A 21420-nucleotide genomic window follows, 5' to 3' on the forward strand; every position below is an offset into this window, starting at 1 on the left:
GATGACATAGCTATCCAGTTATGTCCAGAAGTGAATTTTCTCCAAGATATTAAAACCTGATACTGTTTTACAATTTGAATTAACTCAATTGATGACGAGTGAATAACTATCCAAGGCAGCCCTCAAATATTATGAATCAATTCACTGACTACGTGTAAAGCATGTTAAGATTCTTATATACATTTTGGAGGTTTAAATCCTTCTTTTGTCTTTCTCAAATGAAGTCTTTTTCACTAGGATAATTACTCTCTTCTACCCCCCAAAAAATGAATTCTAATTTTAAACAGGTATTATTAAATCCCACTGAAATAGGCTTCATGCAGATGTATTTGTTAAAACATCCTTTTATTGACTGTGCACAGTTATTAACAATTCACATTTCACTTTATCTACTGAGTAGAAGAGCATTTATTCTTTCATTAAAAAGTTAAGCCCTTAGGGCAGCAGCAGGGATGCAGAGCCTTCTTCCTATAAACTGTACCATCCAGTGTGCATGTGAAATGCTTCCATATTAATACAAAAAGGAAGAATAAATAAAACAAACAGACCTCTCCCACCCTCCATCATCCTCTTTGCTGCCAATACACTCCTCTTACTTTATAAAATGCCCACAGGTAAACCATTCCCACATTGGTACAGCCACCAATTGGAAAAGTAATGTCACCATTTATTGGGCACCACCTGGTCTAGAACGTCTGTAGGGTGTGTGAAAGGCCACAGTCATGTCCTCAGGAAGATGCCATCTGGACAGAGAGGGTGGAGGATCATAAACCTTGCTGCTCAAGTTTCTGGAGCTGCTTTTCAAGTTTTGAGATGTCTACTCGATGCATCATCAGAAACTGGCCATTCAAATGAAAGACGGGGATGTCAAATTTATACCTTTGATACCAAGCAGAGTTTTCTGGAAGTGTGATGTCCACCTCCTGTAAAATAAACTGAAACAGAGACAGACTAAAGCTCTGAATTTTGGAGACCACGGAATGATACAACAGCCACAGTGCCAACCTGATGCCCAGACTTGCTCTCATGTGGAGGGGTTTGCTGTGGTCTGAGGTCCCAAGTGATCTCATGTCCCTGATTTCCACAACTTGATTGATTTCATTATATTCCTTAACTCTCTGTTTTGCCATTTTTCTGCCACACCTGTTTACATTCAGCGTCAGGTCACTACTCCATTTCCAGTGAAATAAAATACGTCCCGAACGGGAGGCTGAGAATCAAGACAGATGTGCTTTGCATGTGAGAACGGGAAAGGTGTCATGGTTTGCTGCAGGAAAATACCTCGATGGAAATGACAGAGTAAGGTAAAAGGAATGCGGACAAAAGTTTAAAGAAAGCATCAACATGGCACCTGCTAGTTAGCTTTGATTCATATTAAGAGTCAGAGTAAGAAAACCAGCACTGCTCAGACAAAAACACTTCGGGGTAATGAGTTTTGTGGAAATTAGCACTGAAATCTCTCTCTGAAGAATAGAAAGAAAATTTAAATGAAAAATCATTTAATTTCTTCCTAAAGAAAGGATCCAGGCAAACACTCTATACTACCTACGCTCTCCATTCCATGTACATAAAGCCACACTCTGGTAGGCAGGTTTCCCCAGCTTTTTGAAAGTGTGCATCAGGCCACTTGGCTGTTATGAAAGACCTACATTAGTACCTGTTTTGCTACCTGAAAAAAAAAATTGGAAAGGGATTTTTGCTTTCATGAAAAAAGGTGAAAGGTGAAAAAAGTGCTCAGCGTTTGGCCATTCTAGAGTCACGGCGCACCGTGAGCAGCGAGAGTGGTGCCGCCAAGCTCCTTCCCCGCGAACCTACGGCAGCATCCAACATCCAGCCCCGAGAGCTTTGAACTGTGTCTGTGAGCATCTGTGCTTTACCTCGGTTTATTCTGTGCATCCTTTAGCAAGATGTGTCCTGAAGTATCGGGAAAGCCTGAGAGAGGTTATTTTTTGGGTCTGGGAATGCTAAAAATTTTTTCTACATAAATTAACGTTAAATGCTCCTTTGCTTCTGACCACTTTGGCATATGAAGGTTGGATAGGAATGCTCTACTTGCGGATAGCGGAGGGGGAAACTGGTGTTACCCTGTTTTTATAAGCCTCCAGCACTTCCTTGGCTTCATCACAAAGGGGGCATGGATCCTACAGGAAGGAAAAAATAAAGCCATTAAATCCAAGGAATGACATGTAGCCCAACAAAAACCACAAGAAGCAGATTATGTTTATTTTAAAGGATTTGTTTTTTCACCAGGTTAGTTATACTGTTTTATTTCCAAAGCAAAACATTGCCATAGAATCCTATAAATAGCTAGAGTTTCACGGTAAACGGGCTGTCAGCACTTTTTAGTAGTTTTGATTTTTCACAATTAATAAATCTACCTATACATAAATGTATACACATATATACTAAATTTAGATGCTTACATTTGTTACACATGTATGTGTGTGTACATTAATATGTACATATCACATATACATACACATACATGTGTAACAAATTAAGCATCTAGATTTAGTATATATGTGTAAACATAGATACATACACAAACACACCATAATTTAAATGCTTATATTTTTTGTTACTGGCTTTATCTAATTCATATTGGGGAAGATTATCTTTCATTGACTCTAGTCCAAGGGCTTTGTCCTTCCTATGTCAGGAGCACTTTTCTGGCCTGGCTAACATGACCATAATAGCTGAGAGTCTGGTTTTGGAGGTGCTGAGCTTTGCCTGCCTGATTTTCCTCATCAGTCCACAGGAATAAACTCACTGAGATGGAGTTAGATAGTGATTGCCCCACCTTCAAAAAGGGAGAAATCTCTATTTACTTTGGTCATGACTGTACCAACTCTTCAATGGTTTTCCTTTTTTCTCATTACAAGCATCAGTAATAAATGTCCCAGGTTAATTCTCCACTATAGGAGCAAGCAACTTTTAGTGCCTGTTGTTGTTTGTATTCTTTAACCACCTAGTAGAGAAATCTGTTTAGAATGCTATGGATCTCTGGCAGATTTTAAAATCTTCTCAGCCCGAGACTCTATGAACAGTGACTAGCTATAGGTTCTCTTGCACGAGCTGAAAATAGACTCAGCGTTACTGATGCTTATATAAAACCTGCTTTTTAACATGACAGGAAGAGGTGAGCTGTTATATAAAAGAAAGGCCCCTCCTCCAGCTTAACTCCCAGCTTGTTTCAAAATAAGGACCCAGATCCTCAAAAGGCAGTTTTTCTTCAGAAGGGTCTTTCTGGCCCTGACTTCCTGCTTCAGAGAATTAGGCTCATCATTTATTATGAGCATCATCAATAAACAGATTATGGATAGTCTGTTATGTTTCAAGATAATCATGTGAAATTTTCTGAGAAAGTTACAAAAAATCAACATATTTTTTTTATTATTTATTTTGAGAAAGAGCGAGAGAGTGTACAAGCTCACGTGAACATGGGAGGGGCAGAGAGAGAGGGGGAGAGAGAATTCCAAGCAAGCTCTGTGCTGTAAACGCAGAGCCCGATGTGGGGCTTGATCCCACAAACCATGAGACCATGACCTGAACTGAAATCAAGATTCAGATGCTTAATCAACTGAGTCACCCAGGCACCCCCAACAGAGGATTTTATTTATTTATTTTTAAAGTTTACTTATTTATTTTGAGAGAGCAAGAGAGAGAGCATGAGAGTTGGGGAGGGGCAGAGAGAAAGGGAGAGAGACAGAGAATCCCCAGCCGGCTTCACACTGTCGGCATACAGCCCAAGGTGGGGCTTGAACTCATGAACCATGAGATGAAGACTTGAGCTGAATTTGGACACTCAACTTAGCCACCCAGATGCCCCCCAACCAAGGATTTTAAAAGCAGAGGCAAAACAGGAACAAGCTAAACTACAGAAGGACCAAATATACCAACATTTTGCTTTTATAATAAAAAACTCCATAGAACCTTGATCATGTTTTCTGTTTTTGTAAATATGAAAATCTGAGCAAGTTATCATGTGTATATGTATTTTTGTAAGGAAAGGTTCATCAAATTTTAAAGAGGCCTGTGAACAGAAAAAGACCAGTGGTCTGGACCATTCAAACATCCTTATCTAGGACTTTCCGTGACACCAAAAGAGCACTTATTCACTCTGTCCCTGAAATACAGTGGACATTTGTTGGGTTGGGCATCCCATTCCCCTTTCTGGTAGCAGGAATTCTGTGCTTTTGCCTCACAGAACCCGCTCTCAGCAGTTGCTGACGTCATCCCTGAACAAGAAGGGTGGAACAGTTCACTTAGGCTGAGTCCATCAGCACATCCTCTCCCTCTCCCCGATTGACCTAGGCTGAGTCCATCAGCACATCCTGTCCCTCTCCCCAATTGACCTAGGCTGAGTCCATCAGCACATCCTCTCCCTCTCCCCAACTGACTTAGGCTGAGTCCATCAGCACATCCTCTCCCTCTCCCCGATTGACTTAGGCTGAGTCCATCAGCACATCTTGTCCCTCTTCCCTATTGACTTAGGCTGAGTCCATCAACACATCCTATCCCTCTTCCCTATGAATGACTCAGGGATTGGCCAATCTTATGGCCAATATATGCCATATGGCCAATCTAATTGGCCAATTATATGCCTAATGACCTGAATCAAGGATTCATTACAAATTTTAAGCTAAATGGAAAATTAGTGTGGTTTTTTCCTTTTTTCTTTTTTTTTTTTTTTTTGCAAATGTTTTTGGCTAACTTGTCTTTTGTTCATACTGACAAATAATGCAGAATTGTTAGGCCGAATGAGCACCATTAGCCTTAAGGGATTATTTTATTTTTGTGGTTAATTCTCATATGCGTATATAGACACAGATGATGAAATATTTTTATTCCATGATTTCCAACAATGCATTATATACTTATGGATATAAAGAGAATTATAAACTATAGCCTCAACAAGAAATTCAATTTTAAAAAATGACTTAAACTTTACTATTAGACAGCCATCAAATATTTTCAGATTGCTAAAATGCCTGAAATCTGAAAAACGTAATAAACAAGAGAGCTTTTTTGCTTGAATCAGGACTATTATTCACTAAAGTTAAGTCCATTACCCTGTACTTTATTTCTTTCTTTGATTATGGATCACACAAAGAAATGTTAACTAGCAAAAGGAAATTCAGCAATGTTTGTATTATAAATTTCAGGGGGAAAAAGCTCTTAAAAATTTTAAACAGTGGTGGCTTCAAACTAGTGTTAGGGATTAGAAAACAAGTACAGTCAATCCTTGTTATTTGTAGCTTTACTATTTGCAAAGTTGCTTATCATTGAAACTTATTTGTGGTGCTTCCGTGGTCATTCAAAAATATTTGAGGACTTGCACAGAGAAGTGAAAAATCTGAGTCACTCAAAAGTGTCCATTCCCAGCTGAGGTCAAACAAAACAGTGGTCCCCCTTATTGTTTCAGGTCTCCTACTGTCAACAAGTGTCCTTTTCATGATCTACTGACGGCCATGCTTTCTGCATGTTTGTACTTTTTGTTGATTTTGCCACCTAGAATGGTCCCCGCACACTGCTGAAGTGCTTTCTAGTGTTTCTAAACACAAGAAAGCTGTGATGTGCCTTACAGAGAAAATATTGTGTTATATAAACTTTGTTCCGGCATGAGATGTGGTGCTCTTGGCCATGAATTTGACGTTGATGAATCAACAATATATATTAAATAATGTGTCTTTAAATAGAAACATACATCAAACAAGATTATGTATTGATCAGTTGACAAAAATGTTGTGACCAGAAACTCACAGGAATCAAACCTTGTATTTCCCCTGGGAGGAACGGTTTGGTGTTCACTAATTCAGTGTTTGTGGTGACTTCATAGAACATAGCTACCACGAATGAAAAGAATTAACTGTATTTCTAAGTGATATATTTATAAACATCATCTATTCTGATAGTTCTTTCTTCTGACATAGGGATCAAATGCCTATTAAATATATTAGTTTACTCCCTGAAAATGGTGAGACAGTGAGGTATCTGGGTAGAAAAGAGAGTATGCTGACAGTGTGGCGCCTACTTGGGGTTCTCCGTCTCTCTCTGTCTCCCTCTGCCTCTCCCCTGCTCATGCACACATGCTTTCTCTCTCTCAAACATGAAAAGAAAAGAGAGTAGTACGGTTCTAAGTGGATCTGAAAACTGGAGGAGCAGGTCTGCGGAAAGTTTGTTCCACTGCTTTTCCGTCAACTTTTTTCCCCTTTCTTCAATGTACAAATCTCTTCATCCAACATTCTAATACTTTTTGTTTTTGAAGTAGTAATTTTACTTTTTCACTCTGTACCTTTGTAAATAAGGTCAGCACAGGCAGAACAGTCTTAGAGGCAGAACGATTTCTCAAGAGGAGTCGAAAGGAGTATTTGGCAAGTTGCATGCTATTTCCTTGAAACCAGAGCATCTTAACTCTGCCAAAAGAAAAATAGACCAGTAAACTTACGTGCCCTAGATTTTGCTGTTTATAATATGAACAGTAAGCTGCAAGCCTCTGATGGAATTTAAAGACTTGAGAACTTCTTGGAGTCCAGGAGTGTCAGAGAGGCCCAGATGTTTGGCAAGTCTCCACACTGCCTCAACATTCAGTGTATTCCAAACAAAACAGAACTTAGAATGGGAAAATATCCATATTTATGGATGAGCTGTGTGCCTAATCACTTGGTTTCTGCAAGCAAACTGCATGGGTTTGTTCATTTGAATACAAAATTAAATTTCACCTGCAGATTGTGCCAGCATCCTGATTCCCTAAAATGTGGAGGTTTCCTGAGATGGTTTTTATTTGCAGAGATAGCTTATCTTATTGGCAAGCTTTCAATGACACACAGCCCCCTTCATGGTAAAGGAAACAGTAATTAAGCAGCACAAATCCCCAAATGAAGGTTAAGGCTGTTTTTTAGGATATCCATATCCCCCCCCCCCCCCCCCCCCCGCTGCAAAAGATGGGGAAACACAGAACAGTAGTAAGAGGAACTATAGGGGAGAATTGGGTCGAGTTGACTTGTCAGAAACAAAGATCTACTCAACTCCTTCAGTATTTTAAAAGGAGATTGCCATCGTCTTTTAAAACATACACACATGTACTGGTGTTACTACTGGAGATACTCCAATACGAACAGCTTGGTAATAGCAGCATGTCAAACACTAGGCTTTGAAGCTCCCCCATCTTGCTACTTTTCTCGACATAAGACAGCCTACTTATTCCTAGTTATTCTACTGAGCCTCCAGCTTTGTCCTTAAAACTACAAATATGGTAATTTCACTTTTAAAACACATATGCACTGTTGACTTATCATTAATCAATATTCTCAAGACAAATTCATTCCTGGGATATCCATTTTTTAACTTTGCTTTACTCTTTCTCTCCAACTTCACCTCACCTTCCCTTCCTTATCTTGGCACGCTGCAGCCACAGAGATTCTCTTTTGTTCCTTGAATACCCAAAGATCATTTCTTCATCAGGATCTCTGCACTCGATGTCCTTTTGCATAAAAAGCTCTTAGGTAGCTTCTCATTTGTCCTGGGTCATGCTTTAGTGACTGCCTTACCAAGGTTGACTAGCCCACCACACTGCATCCTTATGCTTCACTATAGTTTTATCTTTTTTTTTTTTTTTAATGTTTACTCATTTCCTGAGAGAGAGAGAGAGAGAGAGTGAGAAAGCAGGGGAGGGGCAGAGAGAGAGGGAGTCACAGAATTGGAAGCAGGCTCTAGGCTCCAAGCTGTCAGCACAGAGCCCGACGCGGGGCTCAAACTTATGAACTGCGAGATCATGACCTGAGTTGTAATAGGATGCTTAAGAGACTGAGCCACCAAGGAGCCCCAGTTTTCTTTTATCTTTTACTGCCTGAAACTATTTATTTACCTCTGTGTCTCTTCTACTACAATGTGAGTGCCATAGGGGCAGGTACTTTCTCACCCCAGTGTCCCCAAGCATCTGCAATTAACTTGGCACATAGTAGGTGTTCAGATATTCGTTTGAATATTTAAGGTATTGGAGTGAGTCTTTCTCTACCTCTTTGTCTCACCTCTAACCCTGATCAGATACTCATTGTGCACAGTGGTCACTAATTAAGCAGATCACATGTCATAGCTAAAGGTTAGTGTTCCTCAGGGTGCCCACAAGACTATGGGCACTACAGTTGGTCCCAACCCTTTCACCACCAACTCATATCTCTGCCTGCTCTATTCCACAGAGCATGACTCTTATTAATTATGTGCTAATCTCTACTGCTGACTAGGTTTCCTAGTGTAAGATTAGTCTTAAACTCATTCAAACAGAATTATATGATATTGGAGAAAAATACCATCTCATGTCAAACTAATGTAAAGACCAGAGGACAAAAAGATTGGATTCTGATCTGTAACACAATAATCTTTCCTTCACTCTTAAACTGGTAGCCTTCCACTTGTCCCTGGATCTCCCTGCTAACTGAGTGATCTCCCTAACGCATAGGAGGGAACGTGATGAGCACTGTGCAAGGATCTGCTACTCAGCATTATTCCAAGATGGAAAGTAGATCTAAACAGTTTCACAGTACGCTGTGCTACTCTCAACCAAGTGGTAAGCCCTGGCATACACATTTTCTATAAATTCAGCAGAATCAACAACTCCAGTACGTAAATGTGGTTGAAAACAACAGCTTCCAAGCATGGCTTTGTCTACACATGATATAAATGAGGAGGGAAGGTCTCTGTTTGCCATGTTTACTCTAGGTAACAATTTCTCCCCCGTTGGTTTTGGGAACCAAAACCAGGTTGGGTGTAGGTTGGGAAGGACCTACACCCACAGTGGCACATCTTCCTGGGGAATGGAATCTAAAAAGGTGTACTATATGAAGGAGAAAGGAAACAAAATATTAGTTTCGTTAAAGACAGAACCACAGATCTTAGAAATGAGAAGGATCAGGCCCTCTATGGCAGTGACCTAAGACTATCACCAGGATAGTGAACTGTACCTACATGCGTCTGGTGGAGGGGTTTAAGATTTACTGATGTCTCGCTGGTAAGGAAAAGAACTTACTGCTTTTACCTAGCTGAGTTGAGACGTTAAAGGCTTTAAAAAAAAAATTCACATTCACAATGGAAATCTGCTTCGGTATTTCCAACATGACAAAACGCAGCATGTGGTCTTGGTTGCACCCAAGACAAATAAAACCTGTCATAGTAAACAGACATGCTATTCATTCCAGATTTGCTGAAATATTTGTTCACCCAACCCAGAGAGCTGAGTCTTTAGTGATGCTACAACCATTCTATTTAAAATTAGTTCTCTTTCCTTTATTAGTCTCCATCTCTACCTTTTCTCATGTACTTAATCACTTAAACATGGCGTATTTGTTTACTGAGAAATGCCTTACTTAGCATTATGTAATTTTACTACCTGTGTATCTTCCAAATGTCCTAAGGCACATGCATTTTACCACATTGTTAAATTAACTTTTTTTCTTTGTAAGCACTATAGGAGAATATTATATTAGAGTATGATATGAAGAAAAGCTCCCTATACCTCTCCTAGGCAGAAATAAGATATTAAGGCTGCAATTCTGAACACTGGAGTCCCCTTAGTTTTAGAAATAAATGAAAAACGATATACTCCAATTGGGACTCTCTAATACTCTTCTTAGAATATTTTACTAACTCTGTAAACCCTAACACTATTGCTGTCAATGTCACACTCACTGAATCATGCCTTCTTGAAGTAAAATCTTAATATGGGCTACTCTGTCAATGTGACATTTTCATTAGCTCTATTATTTTTGAACAGTATCTCAGCATTCTAAAAAAATACTCTGAAAGGCAGTCTCTGTCTGTTAGCTCATGACTGGGAGAGGACAGCACCTTTTTGATTATGTCATTGAATTTAGTCATGAAACTTGTGTCCTTACTACATATAGACACAATTTTATCCTTTGTATTTTGTTACATGCCTCTGTGATATGAGCAAAAAGAGCTGTGTTCATCATATCAAAGAAGCACAATTGGGTCACCTTTGTCACAGACAAAAAAAAAAAAAAGTAAAAGGCCTAAGACTGGATTTAGAATGTGCCTAAAACAAATTCCACAGCCTAACAATAAAGATGGTGACTCCTGCTGTTTCAAGTCCACTGCTGCTCAGAGGCGTGGATCACCCTGAAAGAGAAAGGGAATGCCTTTTCAACAAACTGAGGCCGACTCCAGTGGTCTTTATGGCGGAATCAAATACAACATGGGGGAGGACTGATTGGACCCATTCAGCCCTCCTTGAAGCAAGATAAGGAAAATAACTTAACTTTATAGCATTTTCCCTGTGAGGCACTCAAGGGCATACTATTAAAGCAACTGATTACAGTACAGAAAGAAGCCAGGGTCGTTGGAGCCTTTATTAGGGATTATTCATTTCTTGCATGAGGAGCTGCCCAGACTCGGGCTGCGTGTCACTTACGTGGGGTCCCTGGATTCTTCAAACACTGCGTGTGTCTGATTAGAAGGGAAACAACATTGTTCTCGCCTGAGTAGAGAAACTGACCTTCACTGACCAGAATTTTTATTTCATACAAAGAACCTTTTGGCACGCTGGATCTCCAAGCTCACATGATCCCTCATCAGCAAGCTGCAGTGTTAGTTCATGTGCAAAATGAACAAGTCTGTCTAAGCCCACGTACTGCCTTGGTTATTAACAGGTAATGTTGGAGCTTCTTTGCAAGAGTATAATGTAAATTTAATGCTGAGCTGACATTAACCAAACACTATTACAGTAGCTCTTGCTGAACCTGTGTTCCACAAGGAGGGGCTCGGGGCTTCCATTTAGTCATTTGTGCCATATGAGATGCTAAGTCCTCATTTCATATTCATTACCACCTGAGTATAACGTTCCTATTTTTACCCAAATGACTGGAAACACACGTGTGTATGCACGCACGCACACACGCGCATGCACACACACGCACCACACACCTCTACCGAGAACAAAAGCCCATCATTTTAGATGACTGAAAGTGTACGTAATGAGGTGAGGTTGCTCTTAGGGGTCTTGTCTGGTCATTGGGCTCGAGCTAATCCAGGGAAACAGGGCCACCTGTTGCCTCTCCAGTGCTCCTCTGTGTCACCTGTGTCCAAGCCTCCTCCTCTCCAAACAAGTGGGAGCCTGGCCTGGGCTCTTGGGGGACGAGGACAGGCAACATAAAGGGATGCAACCAAAGCTGAAAATGGAGCAGATACTGTGAGGCATCAACCCCAAGGGGCGAAGCGGGGCTAGAATGAGGCTACAGGATAGAAGCAGAGCTTGGGGCCCTCAGTCACTGGCATGGGTGGGACCGCAGGTGCTCGGCTCTTCAGCCTCGGCAGTCAGAGTCCCAGGCCAGGGGAACTGCCTAAGCCCTGGAGCCAACTGAGGCAAGGTGTTGCAACAAAGATCCAAGCTGACCACCCACCTGAGGCCCACTGGCACGTGGTGTCATGCTCAGCTTCCTTCTTCTCTTCTTTTTCTGAATTGAGGCACAATTAACATTTTATTAGTTTCAGGTGTACGAACATAATGATTCGATATTTGTATCTCCCATGAAACAATCAACACAGCCTCTTTCTGACCATGGAGTTGGACTGCTGATTCAAGCCCACACAGCACATGAAACCATACGTCATGGCCCAGGCCCGGGGAACAAGAAGAGGCCTCTCACACCACATGTCCACCTCCCTTCCTGCAGCTTCTTTTTCCAGATTTCGGTGCCAACAGCTTCACCACATAGGGGGCCAGAGAAGGCAGTAGAAAATCAGTCCCAGAAAGGAATGACTGGTCACATGAGTGCCTAGAGACAAAACCCCTTTTTTTTCCCCTTCACATTACTACCATGACTATGGGATTTCCAGGTATCTGGATGTCTCTATTTCCCTGTTTATACTCAGTGGTGCTATGTTAATTTTCATTCAACACACCGTTCTGGTAAGTCCTTTAACTCTCTCAAGTGTGGGACTTGCCAATACAGTAAGATTACAATTTCACTGAAGGTATTTACACCTACCACTTAGTACAAGTGTCCTGTCCCCATATCCCACCTCCTTCAAATTCTCAGTAAATTAAGCCATTTTTTCCCCTTCATCCTGCTTGGTGTTTAGCCCATTTCTTTCCGCCCAAGTAAAACTCTCATGTGGAGAAGTCACCTCCACACACTAGATACCAGCAGCAAGAATAATAGAGGGATATACTTCAGCGGATTCAGGAGAAGGGAGTTAAACTCTTAACTGAAACAATATAAATACAGGAGGGATTACAACCGGAACATTTAACGGCCACCTCTAAATGCTGTAAGGGAAAGGAAAAGAAGAGTACTGTGGGCTGAGATCAGAGGTGGCTTCACAAGAGTAGGATCCTAAATCATCTCGGATTTGGATATGTACCAAAAAGGGGAAACATCTCAAAGCTGGGATTAGACACAAAGGCGCTGTAGTACGAATGCCGTGGCCTGTTTGATGGGAGCCACTGAAGAGTTTTAAGCGACAGAGTGATATGATAAAAGCTGTGTTTTGGAAGACTGATCTAACAGCTGCATTCAGGATGGACGGCAGAGGAAAGGAGGACAGACAGAGGCAAGTAAGAGTTGAGGTCAGTTATGACAGCCTGGGTGTGGGATGAGAGTCATTCAATAATTATCTGATGTTTTCCAGGTGTTACATGCTATTGTAGGTGCTGGGTTCAGTGGTGACCAGGAAAGCAAGGTACCTGCCTTTGTGGCATCCATATTCCAGTGATGCTGCAAACAATATCAGATAGTGACAGGTAGAGGAAAGGGAGTAAGGCAGGGTGATGTGATGGTAATTAAGGCAGGTCCTTGAAATAAGTACTCTGAGCAGGTGTTGGTTTTACTGAGACCAAAGGCTGAGAAGGTGCAAAAATCTGAAGGAGAAACATTTTGGAGAGAGGAATACGAAGTGCAATGGCTTTAAGGTGAGGACAACCTCAACTTACTGGGAGAAACCAATAGGAGCATGTGGCTTAAGCACAGTAAACAAGGAAGGGGATAGGACTCAAAAATAGTCTCTGGGGGGCAGATCACCTAAGTCCTCATGTGCTATGTTGAGGTTTTAATTACAGTTAGATTTAGAAGAAGGAAGTGATATGATCTCAAATACATTTCTAAAAGATCACTTTAGCTGCTGTGTAAAAAATGGATGGGGGTGGGGGACAGGGGCCCGTTAGGGGGCCACTGCGTTAGTCAAGGTAAGGAAGGATGGTGGTGTAGACAAGGACAGAAATCGGGCCAATAGTACTTGGCAATGAATTGGATATGAGGGATTAAAGATGACGGTAAGAACAATTCCAGTTTTGGCCTTGAGCCTCTGGTGGGTGGCAATGCCATTGACTAAAATGAGGAAAACGGAGGCACGTACAGATTGAGGAGTATATGGGACAGCTCTATTAGGGACAAGTTGGAGCTCATGGAGAGAGTGGCTTCACAGATTTGGTATTCAGGAGAGAAGCCAGGGCTCAAGATAAAAATTTGAGATTCTATCAATTTAGGGACTGTATTTACAGCTATGGAAACAGATGAGATCATCTGTTTAGATAATCTGGAAATTAGATTATCTGAATGATAGAGAGAAAGAAGAGGGCCCAGGACAGATCTCTGAGGCAATCCAGCATGTAGAAGTTGTGTAGAGAGGAGCCAGCAAAGGAAGCAGAAAGAAAGATTGGTGAGTTACGATGATACCCAGGAAAGTGTGTCATCACAGAGGCCAAGGGGAGAAGGTGCTTCCAGAACGAGAACAGGAGTAGTGAAAGACTCTACTACAGATTAGATGGGATGGGTCTGATGTTGCTTCAAAGCAGTGAAATCTTCCAACCAAGGCCTACCCCTAACATGAACTACCTGTCTGGTTTTTGCCTAAAATAACATCTTAACTAAAAGTGTGTATTTCTGGTGAGGACAGAAGTAGTGGATTGCAGAGGAGTGCAGGTAAACGTTGCTTGGGTAGCTTCAAAAAGAGACAATAAATGTAAAAAAATCTTTGGATAAGTTATAAAGCAGAAGAGAGAAATCAGCCTTAACTTTATTACTAAAATGATACTAAAAGTAAGGTATTGTTACCAAAAATTATGATGCTGATTCTATTGACTAAACTGTGCTTTTACTGGCCTCAAGAGGAAGATTTAAAACTTCTACTATAGCAGTCTCAGAAAAAGGAAATTGAAAAACTGAAAAATATTTCAAACAGAAATAGCCGAAAACTTGAGATTGTGGACATTACTTAAATAGGAATTTCTAAGACACGATATTGCTGATTGAACCAACATATTTACCTTCTACTCAGGAGGTCACTAAGTCCAGGTGAGACTGGCTGTCTATCTAGACCTTCCAATACCGTGGCACCAAATATTGGTTTAGCTTCCTCGGGCTTCAGAAAATAACAGAACAGGGCACTGAAATGTACTTTTGAGATGTCGAGGTTTCCCCTTGATAGGTTTTAGACAAAGGCCAGTTCCTTTCCAGTTGCTTTTTGCGATACTTGCCATTATATTTTCAAAGATTAAAAAATTTTTTACCAGTGATGTGCTTGATGCATGTCTATCAAACAAGCTGCCTAGGAAATGGTAAAGCTGGATTTTATTGATCATCTCTCAAGACAAAACTTGTTCCAAAGTAATTCTGAATAACTTGTGTAGGGAGGGTAAAATACCTGTAAATAAACACAGCTCCCACTAAATCCTCAGTTGGGCGGTGGGGGGCGGGGGGAGCACAAATGGGTAATTCCTCATTTAGAGTTTCAAAAATCACTCTTTATATAGAGTTTCGGCTGGAATTCAGCATGTTTGAATTCCTGGGTGCATTTCTGGGCGAGGATTTCATAGACCTAAACCCTGAAGACAGGCAACTGCCACTAATTAGCTCGGAGATGCTGGCAATTCGTCATCCGTTTAAGCTTCAGTTTCATCAGCTGCACAACGGAAACACGACCCCTTGTCCTGTTCCCTCTCCCACAGACAGGGAGAAACTGTGCCCACAGGCTTTGATATCAGATGTCCTCCTGATCAGAGAAGGGGCATCACACGCTGAAGAAATGGCATGGCAAATAGCCCGTGGCTTTGAAAGGCCCTAAACAAAGAATCTAGAGTAGTTTTTAACCAGACCATTTAGAGAGGACCAGAACTCCCACAGAGATCCAGGCAGAACTGCACGCTGGCTTCTCCAGCCCCTCAATCATAACCAGGAAGCCTTGGCATCGGAAAAGACCCAGCAGAGGAGGGGACGTTAGCATTGCCAGGAACTCGTTTTGCAACTGTTGGAGCCTCTGAGAGGGAAAAGCGCCTCCTAAAAGGCAGAATGATGTATGTTTCTCTCTTACTATTTGACACATTTTAAAAATAATTTTTAATGACAGACCCCCGTCATCTCTGCGCTCTTCTCCCCCTCCAGAAGCACGCTTTCGTTTGCCTCGCAAGCCGACAAATGTGAGATGGAAGGGGAGAGGAATCCTTAGTGTGAACAAGAGTTTGTTTTAGAATCTCTGGACCTCAGCAGTCACACTTTCCAGATCATTGCTTTTAGAGCAGTCTGCTCGGTAATGGGGTTGGTGCACATGAAAATGTCAGGGAAGGGTTTGCAGAGGAACATTCAGCTGAGAAAACCAAAATGAAGAGGCTAATCAGAAACAGCAGTGTACTCTTACTATACATTCCCTCTAGCCCCCGGAGGTCCAGAGGGGATTCTGGACTAATTCCTGTTAACACAATAGGGCTAGGACACACTGCACCCCTCCTCTCCTCCGAAAGACACTCAGTCAGCGTCTGGCCCGGAGCCAGAGAGGCATATTCTGAATTCAGAGCGTGCAACAATGTTGAGTACAATTACGACATAATGGCTGCAAACTGTTCCTGAAAGCCAAGAAAACCTCAATGATGTGGTTGGGTTATATCATACATGAGGGCTTAATAGAGTTTAAAAACCAATTTGAAAATTTCTTCATTCCATAAAGATGGCATTAATATGAGGGCAAAATCATTCTAGTTCAAGGGATGGGAACAAAGTGCATAAGGACTTATGCTGACTCCTTTCCACATTATCCTTCTTAACCAAAATGACCCATTCCCTTTGAAGATATCTGTGATATTTAATACTGACCCAGAAAGAAGGCATTTTCATTAAAGTATCTTAGTTTTATTGTACCCAGCTAGTAATGCCAGTTTCCTTGCTATTTACAAAGCACACAACCCCATTTCCAAAAACAACTCTCTGCCGTTCAAAATCCATCCATCCAGGCAGTGTCTTCCATTCATCACTAATACTCTACTATTTCCAATTCATCTTGCCAAAGAGGCAAAGTTATCCCCATGACCACACAAGAGCTGAAAAGATGTTTCATTCATTTTTAGCCATTTTGTAGCAAGTGAGTGTAGAACCTCTGAGTTACTAAATCCAGCATTGTCTTGGACTTGTGATATCAACAATACCTAGACCTGCTCAGTCTTGATGTTGGAAACAGTGTACCCGTGAGGTCATGCTCCCCTAACCCTCAGTAGAGAAGAGTCTGTAATCCTCTGAATCCTACTCTGTGACAACATCTATCATGGAATATCTTCATATTTCGGAACTGGGAGGTGACTTTGCAGATCCCCTTGTTTTATGGATAAAGAAACTAATGTTTAACTGAAGCCTTTCACACTGCATTTTTTTGGTTCTTATATTGGTTTTCTATATTTTTTCCTTGAACAATGGCTTATTTTTATACATAATGAGACCACCGCAGAATTTCCAGAATGAGAAGGCATCTCCAAGTTCAACCTCCTTTCTTCCCCACCCCCCCCAAAAAAATCTCAGCAAGCTTTATACATAAATCCTCAGAGTATAGCAGATGAGATATCGCATTTTGTTTAAAGTTTAGTTTAAAGATGGAGAGTGAGGAAAGGCTCAGCTTCAGACAGCAGAATTCTTTTATTATAAGAATGAGGTTTGGTCTCTAAATCTAAGAAGATAAAGATTAACTTCATTTTTGAACCTGGAGAAACAGAGCTGAACTTAGATCTCTCTCTCTCTCTCTCTCTTTTTTTTTTTTTTTCTCCAGTCTAATGTCCTAGGCTGCCTCAGCTGACTGAATTTCTATTAAGTAACAGTATCCTTCCTCCTGGCTCACTGGAAGAACTATGTATTTTAAAAAGTAAAGAATTAATAATCAAATCATTGAAACTCATGTCCTTCCTCCTGACTAAACTAGAAGCCATTTCCCCAAGATTTCATGATTAATATGAAAAAGTACAGGAACAAAGAAAGGAAGTTCATGTGTTTCCAGAAGTAACATTCTGGTTTCTGTGGCGATCCCACCGGCAACGGAAGGGAGCAGTGTGTCCCACCTGCCTGCCCCATGACAACACAAAAAGCTGTCAACTTTGAACTCCTTGGGAATGTTAGCAAAGTAGAGAAGATGACTGTGGCTTTCTTTCTGTCGTATTTGGGCAACCTAGCCTTAAAATAATGACCATACATAGATCCTCTATCCTTAAGGCAGGACGAAACAAAGATACTAGCGCCCTAGGTAAGCTAGCAAATTAGTATGCCTTCAAAAGGACACTCTTCAAATATTTGCTCAACAGGTCTTTGGGTGAGGAGTTGAGCATGGCAGGCTGGATGGAGGGTGGAGACAGCGCTCTTGGAGCCTTTCAGCTTGCATATTCCATTCAACACAACCAAGGACCTGCAGCCGATCAGGTCATATCTCCTTGGAAGGCAGTTTGGTGACCGCATACATACCGAGATTCTCAAACATGCACTTCCCCACTCCACGCTGTTCATCAAAACATTAGTAACTACCGTATTTACACTGCATCTAGTAATCTCTTGAAAGATTACTGTTTTATATTCCTTTCTCTACCTGTTGCATTTCCAATGATGCTATAGATCCAACCTCCCTTCAGAGACAACTGTCTTTTCATTTCTACAGCATGTGCTGAGTGTTTGCAGCGTGTCAGGCACTAGAAATGTAAGTGTCAAGATGCTTTCTTTGCCCGTAAGGACCTCACACTTTGGGCAGAAGAAAGATTTACAAACAATGCAATACTGCAGTGATGAAGCCTACAGTAGTAAAACAGTTGTTAGTTGATACTACTGGCGAAATGCTCTGAAATCCTTGGAGATGGATACTTTCTTAAAACAAAAGATATTTTGAGTTTTGTTCTGGAAACCCCATCTTTGGTAAGGATTAGGATTGATGTTTTCTTTTTAATAATTTTTTTAAACATTTTTATTTATTTTTGAGAGACAGAGAGAGAACATGAGCAGGGGAGAGGCAGAGAGAGAGACACACACACAAAGAAACGGAAGCAGGCTCCAGGCTCTGCACGGTCAGTACAGAGCCCAACGTGGGGCTTGAACTCACCAACTGTGAGATCACGACCTGAGCTGAAGTCGGACGCTTACCCAACTGAGCCACCCAGGCGCCCCCAGAATTTATGTTTTCATGACTCCATTTTCTTGTAACTGGGATGTTAGTGATGTGGGATAATTATATATGAGAAACGTAGCCCAGACATCTCATTTTGCATATTCTTTCTCAAATGATTTTGTCCCTTGAACTTGCTGTGGAGATGGATGAAGGAAGCTTGCCTAGTCCCTGCTACCTGTGTGGATCCCTGGATTCAGATGGTTTCTTCCCTTCAAAATAATTGCAAACGAGATTAAAGCTGCATGCAGGAACTATCCCAACTGGCTTTTGGCTTCCTCTGATGTACACCCCTTAAATAAAATAGTGGCAAAATTAGATTTAAAATAACGAGCATAGAAACCTTACTATTTGTACCATATTACCTCAAGGTCTTGCTATGGTGTGAAACCCCGAACCCTGGCATTAGAGTAACTGAATGTAGCAGCCATCTAGAGTATGCACATGTTATGAAATACAAAAACTTTACAAACAAAAAATAACTTATTTTGAAGGCCTATCTCCACACTGCCTCTGGTACTTAAAGGTACAACAGAGCTAGGCATCTGGAATAAAATAGAAATACAGTCCAGTACATTCCCAACTTGGAAAATCCTCATTTCTATTACCTTACCTGCCATCAATCTATCTCAATAAAACCACATAGCAACATTTTCTTCTAGTGAAGGAGACAAAAATAAAACTGATTCTTCCCCAGCAAGCGGCTACTACTGACCACAACAAGCATGAAGAAAGGAAATCTGGGGAGTTTGCCTGTCTAAAGCACCAGCCCCACGAATCTTAATTTTCACAACAGTACCTTTCTGGTTCCAGGCAATTCTTCAGCAGAACAGAACCCAGGTTATTAGGCTATGACATTTCACACAGAAGCAGGATTTAGCCCTGCCTTATCCTGATATTACCATAATCACTCAGTATTTCCAGGGGACACATCTTTTTCCAAGTGTTTTAAATCTCAATGTATACAGCTCCAAATAAGAACAAAGAGCTTCATATGCATTTTCATAAGTTATTCCTCATAAAATTACTAAATGAGAAGACTGCGGCCTGTAATAGCTACCTCAACTTGTACAGTGCCATGCACACTGAGACATGGTTCCAGTATGTCTCTTAACCAGTAACTGTTTAACCAAGGCAATGTATTACAAGAGCCCTGCTTATGGTGGGAAATGTGCTAGAAAGTGTTGGGGGCTTAACAGGTCCTAGACACTATCCCTCTTAAGGAGGAGCTTATAGCTTGTGGTCAAGCTGGGCCACACTGTATATATATTTATCTTATTTTATTAAAAATTTTTTTAATGTTTATTTTTTGGGGAGACAGAGAGAGTGCAAGCAGGGGAGGGGCAGAGAGAGAGGGAGACACAGAATCTGAAGTAGGCTCCAGGCTCTGAGCTGTCAGCACAGAGCCTGACGTGGGGCTCAAACCCACGAAGCAGGGGATCATGACCTGAGCCGAAGCTGGATGCTTAACTAAGCCACACAGGTGGCCCTGTGTATGTATGTATGTATGTGTGTGTGTGTGTGTGTGTGTGTGTATGTGTGTGTGTGTGTGTGTATATATGAAATACTTTATAATAAGAAACAAGAATAAAGATCATCCAGGAAAAACCTTGTTAAAGACAGCATTAGAAACAGGTACTTTCCTATTCATGTTAGTAATTTCACTGGGACTTCTTTACCTCTGGACCTATTAAAAAACTGTATGAGGGGTGCCTGTGTGGCTCAGTCCCTTGAGAATGGGACTCTTGATTTTGGCTCAAGTCATGATCTCACAGTTGTGAGATTGAGCTCTCCGCTCTCCCACTCCCACTCCCAGGTCATGGAGCCTGCTTAGGATTCTCTCCTCCCTTTCTCTCACTCCCAGCCTCTCTCCAAAACAAACAAACAAACAAACAAACAAACAAACAAACAAACAAAACAAAAAAAACCCTGCATCTTGTGGTATTCATCAGGGGTGACCAACAAGGCTAAGTATTTGTTGAGAACTGTACAATTTCTGATTTAGTCTCACATTGTTCCCCACCCAGGGGACGGCTTTTGCCAGTAAAGCAGAGAGGAGGTCCAGAAAGCCCCGGGACTCACAACGTTGCCTACGGCACCTTTCAACCTTTTCACCCTCAATTAAAGGCCAACATTGCTGCTCAAAAAAATTTATTTAAAAAGGCAGTCATGTCTGCGGGCTGCCAATTGAGATTATATTGCCACTTCAGTGAATTGACTTAAACCCAGGACTGGGCATCTGTGAAAAACTGGAAAGAGAGTAAAGCTGAGATGTTTTCTGCTTTTTGTTTAAAAAACGCCTTTTCCCGCTCGTTACTTTGTTCACTTCCCAGAGCGCCATCGCACGCGCCCGCCCACACACACACACACACACACACACACACACACACGCGCGCGCGCGCCAATAATTCCCCCCCCTCCCCCCCGCTGAAGTTCATGGATTAATGGCTCCCGGTTTAAGTCTCTCCTAACAACAATCGAAATCGGCAGCGCATGGCACAGCCACGGGCTCGCGTGCCCCGCCTCCCGCCCGCGTGCGGGTTGTGGGCGGGGATGTGAGCACCCACCTGCTGCCGCCTGGCCATCCGCACCCACCTGAGCCGCCCGCCGACTTCGCCGCTTCCGCTTCGCGCCCGGCACTTCCGCCCGAGCCGGCCCGGTGCCCGCCCCCTGCCCCGCACTTCCGCCCCGGCCTGCTGCTGCTCGGATTTCTTTCTGGGACCTCGTGTCAGTCTTCTGAGGGTGGCGGCCGCGCCTGGGCTGTTGCGCGGGTAAGGAGACAGGCAAAAACCAAGGCCAAAGTGAAAAAGAAAACAAAATAAGCCCTTGGAAAAGTGACTCAGCCTGTTCGGGAACCATTTCATAACGAGCCAACTTTTTGTAAGGCTATTTTAACTCATTTCTGCGTTTGTTCACTCATTCATTTAACGCTTACTGCCTTCTTCCCCTGGATTCTGGCTGAGCTAGGTTATGGGGAACAAGATGATGAATGAAAGTGGCAGCTGTACCCTT

The 21420-nt window shown here is 41.9% G+C and overlaps 1 protein-coding gene across 2 annotated transcripts; it reads right to left on the minus strand.

Moving 5' to 3' along the window:
- Positions 1-326: 326 nt before the first annotated feature.
- CA1H5orf63 (chromosome A1 C5orf63 homolog) lies at positions 327-21068 on the minus strand. Of its 2 annotated transcripts, none has more exons than XM_043586724.1 (5): positions 21004-21068; positions 11415-11468; positions 6296-6416; positions 2085-2141; positions 327-935 (listed from the first exon to the last, which is right to left on the minus strand). In XM_043586724.1, exons 3-5 carry the CDS (start codon positions 6407-6409, stop codon positions 765-767), a joined length of 342 nt encoding a protein of 113 aa, XP_043442659.1. In that variant the 5' UTR covers positions 6410-6416; positions 11415-11468; positions 21004-21068; the 3' UTR covers positions 327-764. The 2 variants fall into 2 exon arrangements, with proteins under 2 accessions (XP_043442659.1, XP_043442669.1); XM_043586734.1 differs by having other exon boundaries at positions 20976-21051.
- Between the last annotated feature and the right edge of the window lie 352 nt (positions 21069-21420).

The sequence above is a fragment of the Prionailurus bengalensis genome, chromosome A1 (genome assembly GCF_016509475.1).
Source record: "Prionailurus bengalensis isolate Pbe53 chromosome A1, Fcat_Pben_1.1_paternal_pri, whole genome shotgun sequence".
NCBI classification, from domain to species: domain Eukaryota; kingdom Metazoa; phylum Chordata; class Mammalia; order Carnivora; family Felidae; genus Prionailurus; species Prionailurus bengalensis.